An 18226-nucleotide genomic window follows, 5' to 3' on the forward strand; every position below is an offset into this window, starting at 1 on the left:
ATTTGCTGGTTTACCGTACCTTGTTTTTACTCCACAAAGTTTTCGATATGGCTTACGTGATGTAAGCCAAGTGACTTCCCGCGTGTGCTAATCGCCTAATCCGTACAGGTCCGTCATAGGCAGTGAAGAATTTGTGGCATAGCCTCTTTTGTTTATTGGACAAACGGTGGGTTTTACCAACACTCATTTGCCGATAGTAAATTCTTGTTCCTTTGCTTTGATATCTGCACCCGTCTTGCACTTCTCTCCTGCCACGCAAATATTACGTAGCGTATCTGCTACGACGGCTCTATGCTGTTGTCGTTTCCTTGGCGGGAAATCGACTAGTTCCATTATTCTATCTGGAGCCGGTCAGCCCAGCCACAGGAAAATTACTTGCAAACTAAAAACAAAATCAGTACGCCCTATGTTACAACATCTGTTTATCGAGTTCAAAATTGCTATCCGTGGTTTGAATTGGGCGCGCACCATAAAATTCCACACTCCTAAGGAGAGAAGTATTCCCAAAACAAGTTTGCTTCCTCCAAATGGCTGAGTGGCTGATAGCTGGCGTCTCAGCGTCAACATCACACATCCTAAGCCAGACTGCCAAATTCACGAGTTGTTCAGCCCACGCGGATGTCCGCGCCAGCAGCGGATTCATGAGCTATACACAGTTCTTTCGACAAGACTCATCGAGTATGGCGCACATGCCCGTATATTTCCTTTCTGCTCCACCGCCTTCCCTCTGGTGGGAAGGCATCCTTCGGTAATCCAGCAGTGGTCAGAGACATGGCTGCTGTCGATATAAGGAAGCAGTCCTGAAATGGAATGCATCTCGGCTCATAGCTATGTGAGATCACGTGAAATACTAAGGTATTTACTCAAATAATTTTCCTAGTCTCTTTGGAAAAGAACTAATTCCTCTCTAAGTCTGCATGTTTTTCTGCATCGATGGTAAAAGCTTCTCGGTCATTACTCAGTGTCAAATTCGTCTTCGAGCTTCTTCTATGCTCTACGTTCCGATCTTTCCACTGGGATCTTCTTCAGGATTCCTCAGGTGTCCCTGAATGACGGAACACTGTGAAAGACAGTATTCACTTGTTAAAAGCTGTTCTCGTTCGCTTTTCGGGTAGAAGTGGAATTTCTGGCTAAAAGTTTCCAGGCTGCCAATGATGAGTCGCCATCATGACTAAATACTGAAAGAAAATTTGTGGAAAGAGGGGGAGAGGAGCCTAAATATTATGGCTGTTGTACTAACTCGGTGATTTACTGGCAATTGTGTTCCTCCCTCACCGTGGCTGGATGTTTTCTTCCTTGACAGCAGGTGGCTTCAAAGTTGGAATCCTATAAAAGTCTCTATTCAAACTGCATTGATTCTTTTATATGTGAATTGCTTACCGGCCTTTGTTTCTATAAATGCTATTTTCTGTGGTTAGCACTTGTATATCCTTAACGTTCATTACCTGGTGTAGCGACCCTTTTTTCTATCCCGACTTCCATATCTTGCATGAAAGTAGGAATGTTAATTTATCTATCCATTGACTGGTATTGAGGGGTTTTGTTTTATCCCGGCTAGTTCTTAAATTAACCCCAGTGAGTCACCACACGTATTGTCTTCACAGTTCTGAAGGGAAAAACCATAAGGAAATTAATACTAGTGTTTTCAATAGATTCTCTTTCACTTGTTTCAGTTACTAGTCTGCAGTTTATTCTTGTTGAAAATCACGTAACATAATTATTTATGAACCTAAATCGAAGTAAAGTTGAAGACGAATAATCAGTTTCAAATTAACACGTTATTTTATTTAACAATAATTATTAATAAATCAGTTAATTCACACGATCGCATTCAAAGGGGTTCTTCGAATAAGTATCTAATCTGCAATCCCGTCAATATCAGATATACTAAACAATGTTCTGTCACTTTCGATAAAAAGATTGTTCCCGTTTAATATTCATAAACTGTCACGAACTATGATTACTAGTCGCGTGAAGTAAAGCTTTTCCACTATCACAGTACAAAGTCCGAATCTGTCCAAAAATCGTTAATTCCGTAAAATATTTAAATCTTCACACGAAGTGACGTTAAAGTCAGAGAGATTATTGATCACCTCCCCGTTCCCCTAATATGACAAAAGTTCTAATTCTGATCTGAAATTAATGCTTCCCAAAAAACAATCTCGTCGCGATTTATTCTTGCGCCCTGGTTTAATAAAGCTCCTATTGTTGCTTCCTAAAACTGTACGTCCTAATTGACTTCGAACAGACTAGAGGATAGAGACTGGAGTATAATAAATGCATTGTATGTCTATTTATACTTTAGTAAACGCTATCTTCGGTGTTCAAGACCTACGTTCTGCGACTATAATATTGATTTTCTCATATATAAGAATAACAAATAATTTAACCATTTCTATCGTTTTCCCCCCTCCCATGCTTCCAAAATTTATGATTAAAATTCTTTTCTTTTTCTATTATTTTTCTACTATAGATTTCCCTCTATTTGTCTCTTATTTCTATTTCGTAAATTACTACTTGTGGAGGGGCTTGGGACATTGTCTGAATTTATATTTAGAGGGCATGGGAGCTAATTTGGGAGATATTTTGGTTTATTAACACCGAGAGCTGTTGTAGGTGTTACACTGGTCACATTCTTCTTGACCCTTTGTTACCGCTGACTGTGCATTTTGTGTTTACAATCTGAGGCGTTCTTCAATAGATTCTTTTGCAGTTCTCCTAGTTTCCATTATATATACTTTGCCACACCCATTCACACTGCAGTATGGAGGCAATTAGGCATGTTCGTTGTAGGTTGGAAGGAGCCCGTTGGCTTGTCTTGGCTGAAAATACATAGCATTATTCCGAAGGGTTTTGCCTATACAACAACAGCCTGCACAACAGCAATAATATTTTGTGTTACCCCTCTGTATCCATACCACCTTTCAGTATTTGACCAAGACGATGGACCACCATAAGCAGTCTGGAGATTTTTAACCCAGTAACTCCACTTCTCCCGTAAACTGCAAGGAAGTATATTCTTTTGTAGGTGAATACGACACTGTCTTTCGACAGTGTTCAACAAGCCAGGTACACCAGTCCGATCCTAAAGATTATCCCATCACGGGACTGAAACGTGGAGCTTTGAATAAGTTTGAAGTGATATATGACGCGGCGCAACAATTTAATGGTTTTACCATCAACTAATTTCTCTCCCCAACAAGTTTGCCTACGTGAGACTGAAAACTTTCGCGGCGTACATATCATTCCACAAAATTTCCATAGGACTGCAGCATGTCTCTAACTTCTTGCCACAATATTTCGGCGCAGGGTCTTCTGGCCATCTTCAGGTGATACTTTCGAAAACGCACTGAGCTCTGCTATTAAGACCCCGCCGGCACGTGCGTGGTGTCTTCACTTGAAGTTAAGCGTGCGCTACTTGAGCGCGTTCGATTCTCCTGCGCCGCGCTCCCTCCGTGGTGAAAACTCGCCGCATCGATATCAATTCAATTATCTTGCCGCGGTTCCATCACAGAACTACGCCGGCTACGGAGGACACAAAGTTTTTCAACGATTGGAATGCATGCCGAATTCAATTGAAAACCGGCGTCTCGATAAATAAGAGACTCACTGTCAGATGGTCGGTTTTCCACGGATTCATTAATAATAGAACTCCAAAAGTTAGACATATGGGCCACAATTTTCGTCTCACTGTAATTCATGACACGACCAGTGGAAATACAGTGTTCAGCGATGACAGACTTCCATGGCTGAAGAAGGCGGGTAGGCCGCTGATGTTCTACAATGCGATCCTGCACAGTACGCGTTATTTGTCCTATATAAGATTTGCCGCAATTTCACGGAATCCTGTAAACACTTGATTTGCCTTGCGTCTTTGACAGATCCCAACGGCGATGAAATTTTTGCAGGAGGGCGAAAGGTTGCTTTCACTTTTTATTTTCTTAGTATTCTGCCTGTTTGCACTGAAATATTATCAGTATGTGGTAAACTGACAGTCGTTTTAAAGGCCTCTTCCTCTTCTTTGCTCCGTAGTTTACAGGTCTGCAGCACTCTCTCCACTTGCTGGAACGAATACCCATTCTTCAGAAATACAGTCTGAGGTGCTCCAGTTCCGTTTGCAAACTATCGATGTCAGAGATGGCGTGGTCTCGGTGAATCAATGTCTTCAAAACACCCATCGTTTGCGCCGGATGGTGGCAACTAGCGGCTTGCAAGTAAAGGTCTGTGTGAGTGGGCTTTCTATATACTGAATGACCAACTGTGCAATCGCTATTACGTCGCACCAAGGCGTCTAAAACCGGCAGGCCACCCTCCTTCTCCAACACCATAGTAAATTTTATGTTTTCGTTTATAGAGTTCAGCCTTCGTACGAACTCTCGCAGACGACCCAAACCACGAAGCCAAACTATAAAAGTACCATCAACATATCGACAAAATACTGTTGGCTTAAAACTGACTGTGGCGAGTGCTCGCTGCTCAAAATCTTCCATAAAAGATTGGCCACCAGGGGAGACAAAGGACTCCCCATGGCGAGACCGTCTGATTGCTCATAAAACTCGTTGTTAAATAAAAAATATGTAGAGGAGAGGGTGTGCTCAAACAGCGCTGTAATTTCAGCTCCAAACCTATTGCCAATGAGATGTAGTGAGTCCACAAGAGGTACTTTTGTAGAAAGTGAATCTACATCAAAACTGACCAACAAGTCGTAACTTTGCAGCTGCAGTAACTTAAGCCTGCTGATGAAATCACTATAATTCTTTATGTGATGTGGACACTTTCCTATCATTGGTTTGAGCAAAGACGACAAATACTTTGCTAAGTCGTAGGTGGCTGCTCCAATAATACTCACAAATGAACATAATGGCACGTTATCATTGTGGATCTTCGGCAATCCATACAGCCTAGATGGAACTGAACTATTTGATCTCAGTTTCTTAATTATCTCCTTCGGTAAGGAACTATTAGTCAGAAATTCTGCTGTTTTCTGCACCACTCGGGTAGGCCGTCCGCTGTGGCCCAACGGTTCTAGGCGCGTCAGTCCGGAGCCACGCGGCTGCTACGCTCGCAGGTTCGAATCCTGCCTTGGCCATGGATGTGTGTCGTGTCCTTAGGTTAGTTAGGTTTACGCAGCTCTAATTCTAGGGGACTGATGACCTCGGATATTAAGTCCCATAGTGCTTAGAACCATTTCAGCCACTTGGGTAGTAGGATCCTTTCCGATTTTGCGACATGTTGAGTCGCTTAATAAAAGATTATCTCATTAATATAGTCCTCCCGTAGCATTAAAGCAGTAGCATTACCTTTGTCCTGTTTAAGTACCACTGTATCCGGGTCTGCTCGCAAGTTCCGGAGGGCTGTCCTCTCCATAGGCGAGATGTTGCTCTTCGGCAGTGTAGCTCTTGTCAACACACAACAAGTCTCCCGGCGCACTTCCTCAGCTTCATCTGTAGCAAGACGGTGCACAGCTTCTTCGATGGAACTCACGAAGTCCAGTAGTGGTAGTGAAACAGGTGTAGGCGCAAAATTGAGACTTCTTGCTAACACAGAAGTAGTCGCGTCATCTATAGGTTTCCACGCCAAGTTAATAACGGATCGTCGAGTAGGAACTTCCTCCAGCATCTGTGTCGAAAGTCGGTCGAACTTGGCCATTTGCCTCTACGTAGCCTTGTCGTGACTCCAGTTTGGTTTGGCCCATGTCACACCATCCACTCAGTCCCAAACAACGTACACAGTCTTGCTGTCCATTCTAAATTAAGATAGTACATGTCCTTCGATACGGAATCCAGTTCACGCCTACTGAAACGAATCCTTTCTCTCACTAATGCCATACTGCTTTACGTTTGATGTTATCTGCAGCGGCGCTGTTGATAAAATGCACAATGTTTGCAAACTTTCGGATAATATTCTTGTCTCTGCAACGTAATAAAAATGTCAGAGAGATCAGTAGTCATGCTCATTTTTCTCGTAACCTATCGAATCTTCGAATACACTGCATCAGTTGCTCCCTGTAGAGATGCTTGATGTGAGATTTTCCACAAAATTTCGGGAGGACTGCCGGATGTCTGTAACTTCCTGCCACAATATTTCGGTCCGGAGTCTTCTGGCCATCTTCAGGTGATACTGGCGCGCGGCGCAGCAGGATCGAATGCGCTCAAGTAGCGTACGCGCAACACCAAGTGAATCCACCACGCATGTGCCGGCGGGGCCTTAAATACCAGAGCTCAGTGCGTTTTCGCCAGTATCACCTGAAGATGGCCAGAAGACTCTGGACCGAAATATTGTGGCAGGAAGTTACAAACATCCGGCAGTCCTCCCGAAACTTTGTGGAACGAGTTTGCCAATCACTGACGGAGAATCACTGCGATACTGTTCATTGACGCCTCACAGTGAATAGGAATTGAGTCGTACGCTTAATGAACTGGAACGAGTGCTAACTGATGCACTCAAACGCAAAGGAAACGAAGGTACTGGCGTATGCATTAGGTGGACATTCTGGATGGCTAAATTTAAGCTTATTTCGGAGATTAATGAATATTGCTACATCAACAGTAGAGTACATAAAGAGTGAAGATGAAACGAAGGCTAGTATGCAACATAGCATATGAGCTTTCTGTGGAAAAAAATCCTCTGATGATGTCCATAATGCAATCTTTGAGAACATTAAAAAATTCATGAAGTATGGATAAAGTTGGAATGGGGAACGTGGTAGAAATAGGAGGCAGAACTGAAGCGATTTGAAGCCTCTGAAATACGAGGATGTGGAAGATTTTTGAAGATGAGATGGACTGGTTACGTAAAGAATTAAAATGTCGTATAACGAGGAAAAAATGCCTAATTAAGAGACGGATCGCTCGTATTTCCCATGTTACTGTCGAAGTGCAACAGTGGCGACATTCCATTTATCAATAAACTTTATTGCTGCCAAATAAATTTTTAAGTGAAAAAGTTGTCTCTTTCATCGATAACAAATATTTATATAGTAATCTATTTATGTTGTTATCTAGGATATTATGCTATTCTGCTCACAGTTAGACGCTATTCTGTGGCGAGGTGTTAAAATCGGGCATCCATCGACCTGCGTCGCGACGGTAAAAAACACTGCGTCACGTGACATAAATCAGCCGGCGATGCAGCGGGAGGGATTTTATCCGATGCGATTATTATTGCACTCTTTTCTTTTCAGATGCCAGTACGGGGGCCAGTTTATACAGACGCACACCCAGTGTGATTCTACGTGGACCTAGGAGATGTCTAGTGAATATAATACGTTAATATTCGCTGTGTTGTTGACCAATAGCGTCCGTGAACTCATTAACTTTTGCCATAAAGTTAACATCAGTTGAACACAATTTTTATTTATTAGCTATTCCGGTTTCGATTTTTCAGTCATTGTATATAGCTCTGTAAAATGAAAATATTATACGATAATGCATTTCCACATTACATTAAGAAACAAAATAAACACCCTACTACACTTCATGAATTTAATGTGGTACCATAATTTTTCTTGGTCAATGGCCTTTCAGGGTGTGGTTGGAGTGAACATATTCTCAAGGGTCCTACTAGGGCTAGCGAGTGAAAGGCCTATAGCACGAGTCTTCAATATGGCTCTTGACGCCTAACACATTGTCACGTTTTATACTAGATGATCAATCTCAAAAAGAATGAGAAAGAATGCACCTAACAATGTTTATCTTCGTAAAGATGAAATAACTAACCTGCTTACAATTATGAGAAAAATAATTGAGGCCCAGCAGAGTCATCCCAGGTGTGCCACAGGGTAGTGTCGTGGGTTGCGATTCACAATATATGTTAATGACCTTGTGGATAACGTCGTAAGTTCACTGAGGTTTTTTTGCGGATGATGCTGTAGTATATGGAGAGCTGGAACAATGGAAAATTGTACTGAAATGCAGGAGGATCTGCAACGAATTGACAAATGATGCAGGGAATGGCAATTGAATCTCAATGTAGACAAGTGTAATGTGCTGCGAGTACATAAAAAAAAAGATCCTTTATCATTTAGCTACAAGTTAGCAGGTCAGCAACTGGAAGCAGTTAATTCCAAAATTATCTGGGAGTACGCATTAGGAGTGATTTAAAATGGAATGACCATATAAAATTAATCGTCGGTAAAGCAGACGCCAGACTGAGATTCACTGGAAGAATCCTAAGGAAATGCAGTCCGAAAACAAAAGAAGTAGGTTACAGTACACTTGTTCGCCCACTGCTTGAATACTGCTCACCGGTGTGGGATCCGTACCAGATAGGATTGACAGAAGAGATAGAGAAGATCCAAAGGAGAGCAGCGCTCTTCGTTACAAAATCATTTAGTAATCGCGAAAGCGTTACGGAGACGATAGATAAACTCCAGTGGAAGGCTTTTGTTGAAGTTTCGAGAACATACCTTCACCGAGGAGTCAAGCAGTATATTGCTCCCTCCTACGTATATCTCGCGAAGAGACCATGAGTATAAAATCAGAGATATTATAGCCCACACAGAGGCATACCGACAATCTTTCTTTCCACGAACAATACAAGACTGGAATAGAAGGGAGAACCGATAGAGGTACTCAAAGTATTCTCCGCCACACACCGTTAGGTGGCTTGCGGAGTATGGATGTAGATGTAGATATAGATGAAACATAATACATATTTTCATTAACATATCTCATTCGGAAACGAAACCTACTTAAACTGCTGTTGCTACTTGACTGAAAACTCGTTCCAGCAACTAACAGCTAAAATAAAGAGCTGAAGCATGGATGCCTGTTTGAGCTGGGAGGAGCAATAAACACGTCAGTTCTGTCAGGAAACACGTACCATAGGGTCGCAGAAAGAATCTTAATTTCTGCCTTTCATAGTTAAAACCAAAAAGAAAATGCATACAGATATTGATAATGATTCAAAAGGGATCAACGTCTTGATTGAATGATAAACGGAGTTGTCAAGGTCTTACTAATATATATAGTGGCCCGCCCGGCTAGCCGTGCGGTCTAACGCACTGCTTTCCGAGCGGGAATGCGTGCCGGTCCCAGGCAAGAATCCGCCCGGCGGATTACTGTCAAGTCCGGTGTGCCGGCCAATCTGTGGATGGTTTTTAAGGCGGTTTTCCATAACACTTTGAGGGTCATGAAATCTGCTGCAGTTACATTTCTTAAGCAAACGCACTTTTGTTTAGAAAGAGCACCCATTCTACCTAAGAATTCATTTCCCACAAGCCTGAAATACATAAGTCTACCAGACGAAAACTGATTGAAAAGCCACAATAAATGGTACATACAGTGTCCGCTGTCACTTGTAGAGATTACTACACAGTGAAGCAAACTGAATACTTTTCTATTGACTCCGTAAGTACAAGCATCAACAATGATCCAAAGAGAGTAATCCAAACGAAGTCCAGTAGTAGATCCAAGACAGTCATATCGCGAAAAACCAGAACGTGATAGCTACGGAGCACCTAGCGAAGTAAAGTGTGGAGCTCGGTCCGTGGCCTAGGTAAAGACCCCCGTAACTATCAAACATGGTGTGAAACATAGCTATGCTTGGAAATATTTGACCGTGTACGGTGCAGCTTGACGTGTTTGTCAAGCGTAAATCGTGTCTGACATGTCTGCGAGAAATATTGATTGACAGAAAGTTTGACAAGATGGCGGACGTTGTTTGTGTCGACGTTACATCGCATATGTTTAGTGAAAAATAATTTTATTACGATTTATCTCACTATGTCGTAAGTTTCCGCTACTGTGAAAACTACAGTCTAGAATAAAAACAAAATAGCACTGACAGTTACCAAAATGGTAGAGGTACCATACCTTTCCCAGCCATACATTACGCATGAAGAGGTTACGAACAAAAACAATAATTTACGCATACAGTGACATACAAGCAGAGGGGAATGAAATAAAAGAAATCGAAGTTCTCCTGAATTGCCAAGGTCGATGTGGGCTATATGTGGCCACGTTACAGTGTCGTAATGAACTGTGGTTCAAATGGTTCTGAGCACTATGGGACTCAACTGCTGAGGTCATTAGTCCCCTAGAACTTAGAACTAGTTAAACCTAACTAACCTAATGACATCACAAACATCCATGCCCGAGGCAGGATTCGAACCTGCGACCGTAGCGGTCTCGCGGTTCCAGGCTGCAGCGCCTTTAACCGCACGGCCACTTCGGCCGGCGTAATGAACTGTGATTAGAGGATCAAGTAGAACAGAACAGAACAGTACAGAATAAGCCGGCCGGTGTGGCCGAGCGGTTCTAGGCGCTTCAGTCTGGAACCGCGCGACAGCTACGGTCGCAGGTTCGAATCCTGCCTCGGGCATGGATGTGTGTGATGTCAAATGGCTCTGAGCACTATGGGACGTAACTAGAACTTAGAACTACTTAAACCTAACTAACCTCACACACATCCATGCCCGAGGCAGGATTCGAACCTGCGACCGTAGCGGTCGCCCGTTTCCAGACTGTAGCGCCTAGAACCGCTCGGCCACTTCGGCCGGCTGTGTGATGTCCTTAGGTTAGTTAGGTTTAAGTAGTTCTAAGTTCTAGGGGACTGATGACCTCATATGTTAAGTCCCATAGTGCTCAGAGCCAGAACAGAATAAATTTTCGCATATTTGTGTCTTCTTTCTCAACGTTAGGCTGAAGTACAGCTAGCAAGTTATTAAAGGTTTCACTGTCCACACACAGGAAGTAGATGTAATCATCGGGTTCTGAGAGTAATATTTCCTTTAGCATACTTTCATGGGTTTTAAGCCTAAGTCTTGCTCTTTTTATTCTTGTTCTTCAAACACAGAGCCAAAGTGGATGCCAGAACTGCTGTGTCTGCATTTGTGGCCGTTCTCGCTACTCGTAAGTCCCAAAATACACTCGAATAAGAATAGCGTCTGTTTCAGTTGAGGTTAAACTAACAGTGTTTGAACGTGTACGGGCTTCCTCGGCAAATCCGTAGCTAGATAAGAGTGATGTTGTCAAACACGTTTGATCGTTTACGGGGCCATTAGGATCCGTAGTTCAAATGGGCGCAAGTTGGAGCGCTGTGAGCACCGGCGCGTGCATATGTGTTGCAGACTCGATGCAGGGAAGCAGCTACTGTTCTTAAAGATCAATTCTGCAACGGACGCCAAGGGCCAGCGGACGAGACTTGATGACGTAGCATGGTGAGGCGAAAATAGTGCGATGCTGTTTGAGCGACCGTGTGTCAACCGTGCGTACTACGAGTGGCGGCCGACGAACGGCGGTCGCCTCAACGGGGCGAGTCATCGCCGAAGTTGGAGGTGCCTAGTGACGCGCTAATGTCTCGGAATTACCGCACTACTTCTCTTCAGAAAATTCAGAAATTTATGACTGGTATTGAAAACGCGACACACAAGGAGCACACTGATCCACACAAAACTACTTGGTAAGAACTCTAATATGAAACACGTCGTACAACTTTTCGCGGCAGTAAATAGTATGCTGCGAATTTGTAATTCACAGCACAGTTATTTTCCCGTCCCTGCCTAGTGGCGGCGACAGAGTTGTTCTTCTGTCTCTGCCACCACTTAGGCTTCTCTTACAGGCGATTTAAGTGGACACAACGCCACGCTGTGGTAAGCTGTTGTGGTGCAGTTCGGTTGTGGTCAGTCTAAAGAGCGGGGCAGAACCGACTTCATTAACAGCATCTGTGAGTCAGCCCATAGGCTGCGGCAGAAACGTGTTTCGTGCAGCAGACGGGGACGGGGACGGGGGGGGGGGGGGGGGCATGGCGCCACGGTGGACCTTTCATAGTACCAGTATGGCTGACCCAAGTCGCTGCTGCCATTATGAGTAGGCAGAGGACGTGTGGCTGCTGTCACCATCAGATGAGGCAGCCGCAGTGGAGCAGCGGAGATGCAATCCACCAGCAAAATTGAAAATATCCCGCAGGAACCTCAACAGCGTCACGTGGAATCAGACCCAGCGAGACAGTGAGGTTGCAGACCATCAGCATCGTGTGTGATCTGCCGTTAACGTGAGGCATCGTTTGGCTGGAGCAGCAGTCGGTGTCTGCCTCTGTACTGGCTCTGTATGAGCAGAGGATACAGCAGCTTGGAGCCAGGAAGCGCTCTCGTAAGTGTTAAAATGCATCTTCCAAACAGTAAAACACCTGATTTGGAATAAGGAAATCTGTGCATAACAGTGGCTCGTGCCATTCTGTTCCTCTGTCATTTGAGCCTGTGTGGGCGTATGTGTATTGCCAATGTTTAAAACTGATAAAACATGTGGGTGTTGTGTGATGTCCTTAGGTTAGTTAGGTTTAAGTAGTTCTAAGTTCTAGGGGACTGATTGCCATAGATGTTAAGTCCCATAGTGCTCAGAGCCATTTGAACCAGTTTTTTGATAAAACATGGAGTTGCCACTATCGCACCTGCAATTTTTAGGACCGTGTAATGCAATGTGTTTTGATGAAACACATTTAAGACATTTGGGGCCTGAATACTGTAGAGCAGTGCATTATCTCAAGAAATCTATTGTAATGATAAAATTTTAGTGATTCAATGTGCTTTGATAATTGATGCACATTTGTTTATTGGGTCACTAAATGTTGAGGATGTCGCCTATCTTGTCTGACTGTTTGCTTAAACTGTTGGCCGTACTGGGTGACCTTATCCTATCTTTCTGACGAATGTGTGTTGTTGTAGGTGCCCCTTTTGTTACGTTCATCTCAGTGGGGCAAAGTATTTAAATCCGATGATATATATATATTAGGTTACGATTGTCTGATTGTGAATTCATTAAAAAAAGAAAACGTTCAAATGGGTCTGAGCACTATGGGACTTAACATCTGAGGTCATCAGTTCCCTAGAACTTAGAACTACTTTTAAGTCATTTGAAAATCCAAGCACGATGTCCTGGTTTGTTTTTTATTATACGTGTGCCCTGCTAATTGAATGCTTCATGCTATCATAATATTAAATAGCATTTGGTTAAGAATCTGCACTTGCAACCCACAGTCAAACTCCACTCCCCCAGAAACTTTGCGCTACACTACCATACTCTAATAAAATAAGTGATTTCACAATCTATCTATCTATATCCGGATCCCGCTCCAGCTACTGCTGGGTCTGGGTGCTGACGACTCCTCTCCATTAGGCTCGGTCCTCTCCACCACTTCTTCCTCCACTTGCTGCCAGGTCACACCTTTCCTTTCCACAGATATTCTTACTCCCGTTTTCCGCCGTGTTCTTGGGCGCCCTCTAGGCCTTTTTCCATCCATCTTTAGTTCTTCCATAATTTTGTGGAGTCTCTGCCCACGCATCCTCTTAACATGCCCGCATCACATTAATCTCTTTTTTTTTCAATTTCTTCTCTCATACTTTCTTGTTTAAGGCCCTTTCTAATATCTACATTCCTTACTTTGTCCATCCTTGTTTTTCCCTTAACTGCTCTGAGAAATTTCATTTCCCCGCTTGTAGTTTGCTCCAGTCTCTTTCTATCATTGTCCATGTTTCTCTCCATAGATGACAATAGTGGAGTAATAACTCTTATACATAAGGAGCCAGGGACAGAGACTCTTGTGACATTATCCTGACTGCCTTGTCCGAGAATTACATCGAGCAGATAGTTAGAGAACCAACTCGTGAAGCTAACGTTTTAGACCTCATAGCAACAAATAGACCGGAACTTTTCGACTCCGTGAATGTAGAAGAGGGTATCAGTGATCATAAGTCAGTGGTTGCATCAATGACTACAAGTGTAATAAGAAATGCCAAGAAAGGAAGGAAAATATATTTGCTTAACAAGAGTGATAGGGCACAAATCGCAGAATATCTGAGTGACCACCATCAAACGTTCATTTCTGAGGAAGAGGATGTGGAACAAAAATGGACAAAATTCAGAAACATCGTCCAGTACGCCTTAGATAAGTTCGTACCGACTAAGGTCCTAAGCGAGGGGAAAGATCCACCGTGGTATAACAATCATGTACGAAAGGTACTACGGAAACAAAGAAAGCTTCATCATAGGTTTAAGAGTAGTCGAATCATAGCTGATAAGGAAAAGCTGAACGAAGCGAAAAAGAGCGTAAAGAGAGCAATGAGAGAAGCATTCAACGAATTCGAACATAAAACATTGGCAAACAATCTAAACAAGAACCCTAAAAAGTTTTGGTCATATGTAAAATCGGTAAGCGGATCTAAATCCCCTATTCAGTCACTCGTTGACCACGATGGCACCGAAACAGAGGACGACCGAAGAAAGGCAGAAATACTGAATTCAGTGTTCCGAAACTGTTTCACTGCGGAAAATCGTAACACGGTCCCTGACTTCAGCCGTCGCACGGACGCCAAAATGGAAAATATTGAAATAAACGATATCGGAATTGAAAAACAACTGCTATCACTTAGCAGCGGAAAAGCATCCGGACCAGACGAGATACCCGTAAGATTCTACAGTGATTATGCTAAAGAACTTGCCCCCTTTCTATCAGCAATTTATCGTAGATCTCTGGAAGAACGTAAAGTACCTAGCGACTGGAAGAAAGCGCAGGTCGTTCCCATTTTCAAGAAGGGGCATAAATCAGATGCGAATAATTATAGGCCTATTTCGCTTACGTCAATCTGTTGTAGAATAATGGAACATGTTTTATGTTCTCGTATTATGACGTTCTTAGATAATACAAATCTCCTTCATCATAACCAACATGGATTCCGCAAACAGAGATCATGTGAAACTCAGCTCGCCCTATTTGTCCAAGAAATTCACAGTGCCGTAGACACTGGCGAGCAGATTGATGCCGTATTCCTGGACTTCAGGAAGGCATTTGATACGGTTCCGCACTTACGTTTAGTGAAAAAAATACGAGCTTACGGAATATCGGACCAGGTTTGTGATTGGATTCAGGATTTCCTAGAAGAAAGAACACAACATGTCATTCTTAACGGTTCAAAATCTGCAGATGTAGAGGTAATTTCGGGAGTACCGCAAGGAAGCGTGATAGGACCTTTATTGTTTACAATATACATAAATGACTTAGTTGACAACATCGGTAGCTCCGTGAGGCTATTTGCAGATGACACGGTTGTCTACAAGAAAGTAGCAACATCAGAAGACTCGTACGTACTCCAGGAAGACCTGCAGAGGATTAATGAATGGTGCGACAGCTGGCAGCTTTCCCTAAACGTAGATAAATGTAATATAATGCGCATACATAGGGGCAGAAATCCATTCCAGTACGATTATGCCATAGGTGGTAAATCATTGGAAGCGGTAACGACCGTAAAATACTTAGGAGTTACTATCCGGAGCGATCTGAAGTGGAATGATCACATAAAACAAATAGTGGGAAAAGCAGGCGCCAGGTTGAGATTCATAGGAAGAATTCTAAGAAAATGTGACTCATCGACGAAAGAAGTAGCTTACAAAACGCTTGTTCGTCCGATTCTTGAGTATTGCTCATCAGTATGGGACCCTTACCAGGTTGGATTAATAGAAGAGATAGACATGATCCAGCGAAAAGCAGCGCGATTCGTCATGGGGACATTTAGTCAGCGCGAGAGCGTTACGGAGATGCTGAACAAGCTCCAGTGGCGGACACTTCAAGAAAGGCGTTACGCAATACGGAGAGGTTTATTATCGAAATTACGAGAGAGCACATTCCGGGAAGAGATGGGCAACATATTACTACCGCCCACATATATCTCGCGTAATGATCACAACGAAAAGATCCGAGAAATTAGAGCAAATACGGAGACTTACAAGCAGTCGTTCTTCCCACGCACAATTCGTGAATGGAACAGGGAAGGGGGGATCAGATAGTGGTACAATAAGTACCCTCCGCCACACACCGTAAGGTGGCTCGCGGAGTATAGATGTAGATGTAGATGTAGAGTTTTGGTTTTACTGGAATTTCCTTATTCCAAATCAGGTGTTTTATTGTTTGGAAGAAATTGCCTTCCTTCTTTACTTCCTATTAATTTCGTTGGCTATTCTTTCATCACTAGATAATTCACTACCTAAATAAGTGAAACTGTCTACCACTTTGAGGGGTTCTCCATTCAAAGTAACATTTCCGTTGATCCCTTTGTCTCTCCCAAATACCATTACTTCACTCTTATCTTTATTTCTTTTTAATCCAAACCTTTTCATTATTTCCTTCCACGATCAAGTTGTAACTGTACATCTGCCACTTTATCGCCCCATATTACCGTATCATCTGCTAAAATCATCTTTTTGTCTTTTTCTTTTACTGTATCTTTAATTGCCCTATTCATTCCCTCCATCACAACTTAAAAAGTGCAGGAGATAGAATACTTCCGTGTTTAAGTCCTTGTCTTATTTCGAAGTACTCAGAGTTCCCCAATGGTGTTGTAATTCTACAATTGTGTCCTCTGTACATTGTCTTTATTACATTGATGTATCCATCTTCTATATCTATCTTCTTCTTTCTTCCCAGAGTCTTTCCCTGTTAACTGAGTCATATGCCTTTTCTATATCTATAAAAACCATTATCATCCCCCAACAGAAAATCCTTTCTTGCGTTTGGCCTAGCAAGCCAGTAGGAAAGTCTTCATATATTCCTTTCAAAACACAGATGATTTCACTCTCTCTCTCTCTTCTCAGCGATCACAGGCCTTGAAGACCACGCACTGCATCAACGATCTGCTTCCACCGCCTTCTATCTCTCGCAGACTCTCCACCCTGCGGAAATTCCTAATGCTGCGATGTCCTTCTCTATGACATCTTTCCACCTTGTACGAGGTTGGCCCAATGGTCTTGTTGCCTGGAGAGTTCCTTTAAATGCTTTCTTGGTGATTATGTTGTTTACGATTTTGGCTCCATGTCCAGCCCGTTGTAGTCTCCTACTTTTTAATTTCTGGATGATAGTGGGTTGCTTCATTAACTGATAAATTTCATTGTTCTTTCGAATTCTCCATACGCCATTCTCCAACACAGGTCCCCAGATTTTTCTCATTACTTTTCTTTCAAAAACATTCAGTTGTTCTCTTTCATTCATCTATACAATGGTCTCCGATTCGAATACAGTGAAGTAAAACTCCTGGCTTATGCAGACGATATAGTGTTGCTGAGTGAAACTGAAGAAGAAACTGAAGAAGAACTGAAAGACATGTACAGATCTCTCAGGCACAGTGCCAGCAAAATCGTGCTTTTGATTAACAAAGAAAAACTGAATATATGGAAATAGGTCGAGTCATAAACCCAAATCCTTACTTTGAAATTGACCAACATTCTGAATTCAGAAAAGTTCTCCAGTTTAAATACCTTGGATCACGTTTCAACAGTAAAAATATCATAACAATGGATATAAATGAAAGAATAGCCTCAGGGTCAAGATTTCTGTACTCACTAGTCAACCCACTCAAAAGTAAAGCTTTGTCAATCACCACAAAGATGAAGATATACAACACTATTATCTGCCCCATAGTACTGTACGGTTCAGAAAGCTGGACGCTTACAAAGATGATTTCACAATACATAATATTAATCAAAAGCTGAGATGATTCCAAATTCCATTCGACAGGAAGCGACGTGGTTCGCATTTACTAAAACGTGAGAGGTTTGATCCATTTCCAATTCGAATCTGTGCCTCTTGCTTTGTTTTTCATCAATAAGGCACAAAAATCTTGACTACAGTTTTGAAAAACAGGCGATCTCTTACGCGAGAGACCCTTTCAGTACTCTGACGCAGCGATCGGTCAAGCGATATTATGGTCCCTCTTTTAACTTCCATAGAGTTGAATGTTTATTTAGTTTATCAAGTTAATGTTCGCATGTGTGTTTGCGAACACATTATCTTGTCGTACACAGGTCCTGATATTGACTGAAACGTCGAAAGCGGTATAAACACAAAACAATATTATTGTGGGCATCAACTGGTGTAACCTTTGTCGTCACTGTTTACAGTTGTGTAACACAATCAGAGATGGGGTTAGCACCTCAGGATACGCCTTGTGTTTCTGTGGCTCCAGGAGGATCCGGCGGCGCAGCAGCAGCGACAGCGGGAGCGGCACGGCGATGCTGGGTCCAGGAGCTGTGTCTGGTGGGGGCGGAGAGTCCGCGGGGGGCAGTGGAGGCGGCGGAGGCGGCGGTGGCGGCGGCGGAGACAAGTCTCCGTCGCCCACGTACGAGGATAACGGCAGCGGCGCTGCAGCCTCCGGGGGCGGCTCTGCCTGTGGAACAGGGGGCGGCAGCGGCCGGCCCAAGCTCATCTCGCGCATGGGCAAGCGCAACATCAAGTCCCAGGT

General features: G+C 43.1%; 1 protein-coding gene across 1 annotated transcript in view; it reads left to right on the plus strand.

The window, feature by feature from the left end:
* Positions 1-18226, plus strand: part of LOC126252529 (probable G-protein coupled receptor No9) — a 778809-nt gene that overhangs the window by 625862 nt on the left and 134721 nt on the right. The window contains exon 5 of the mRNA XM_049953424.1: positions 17951-18224. Coding sequence (XP_049809381.1) covers positions 17951-18224 — 274 coding nt within the window. The remainder of the gene's footprint in view (positions 1-17950; positions 18225-18226) is intronic.

Source organism: Schistocerca nitens, chromosome 4, assembly GCF_023898315.1.
Source record: "Schistocerca nitens isolate TAMUIC-IGC-003100 chromosome 4, iqSchNite1.1, whole genome shotgun sequence".
Classification (NCBI taxonomy): Eukaryota; Metazoa; Arthropoda; class Insecta; order Orthoptera; family Acrididae; genus Schistocerca; species Schistocerca nitens.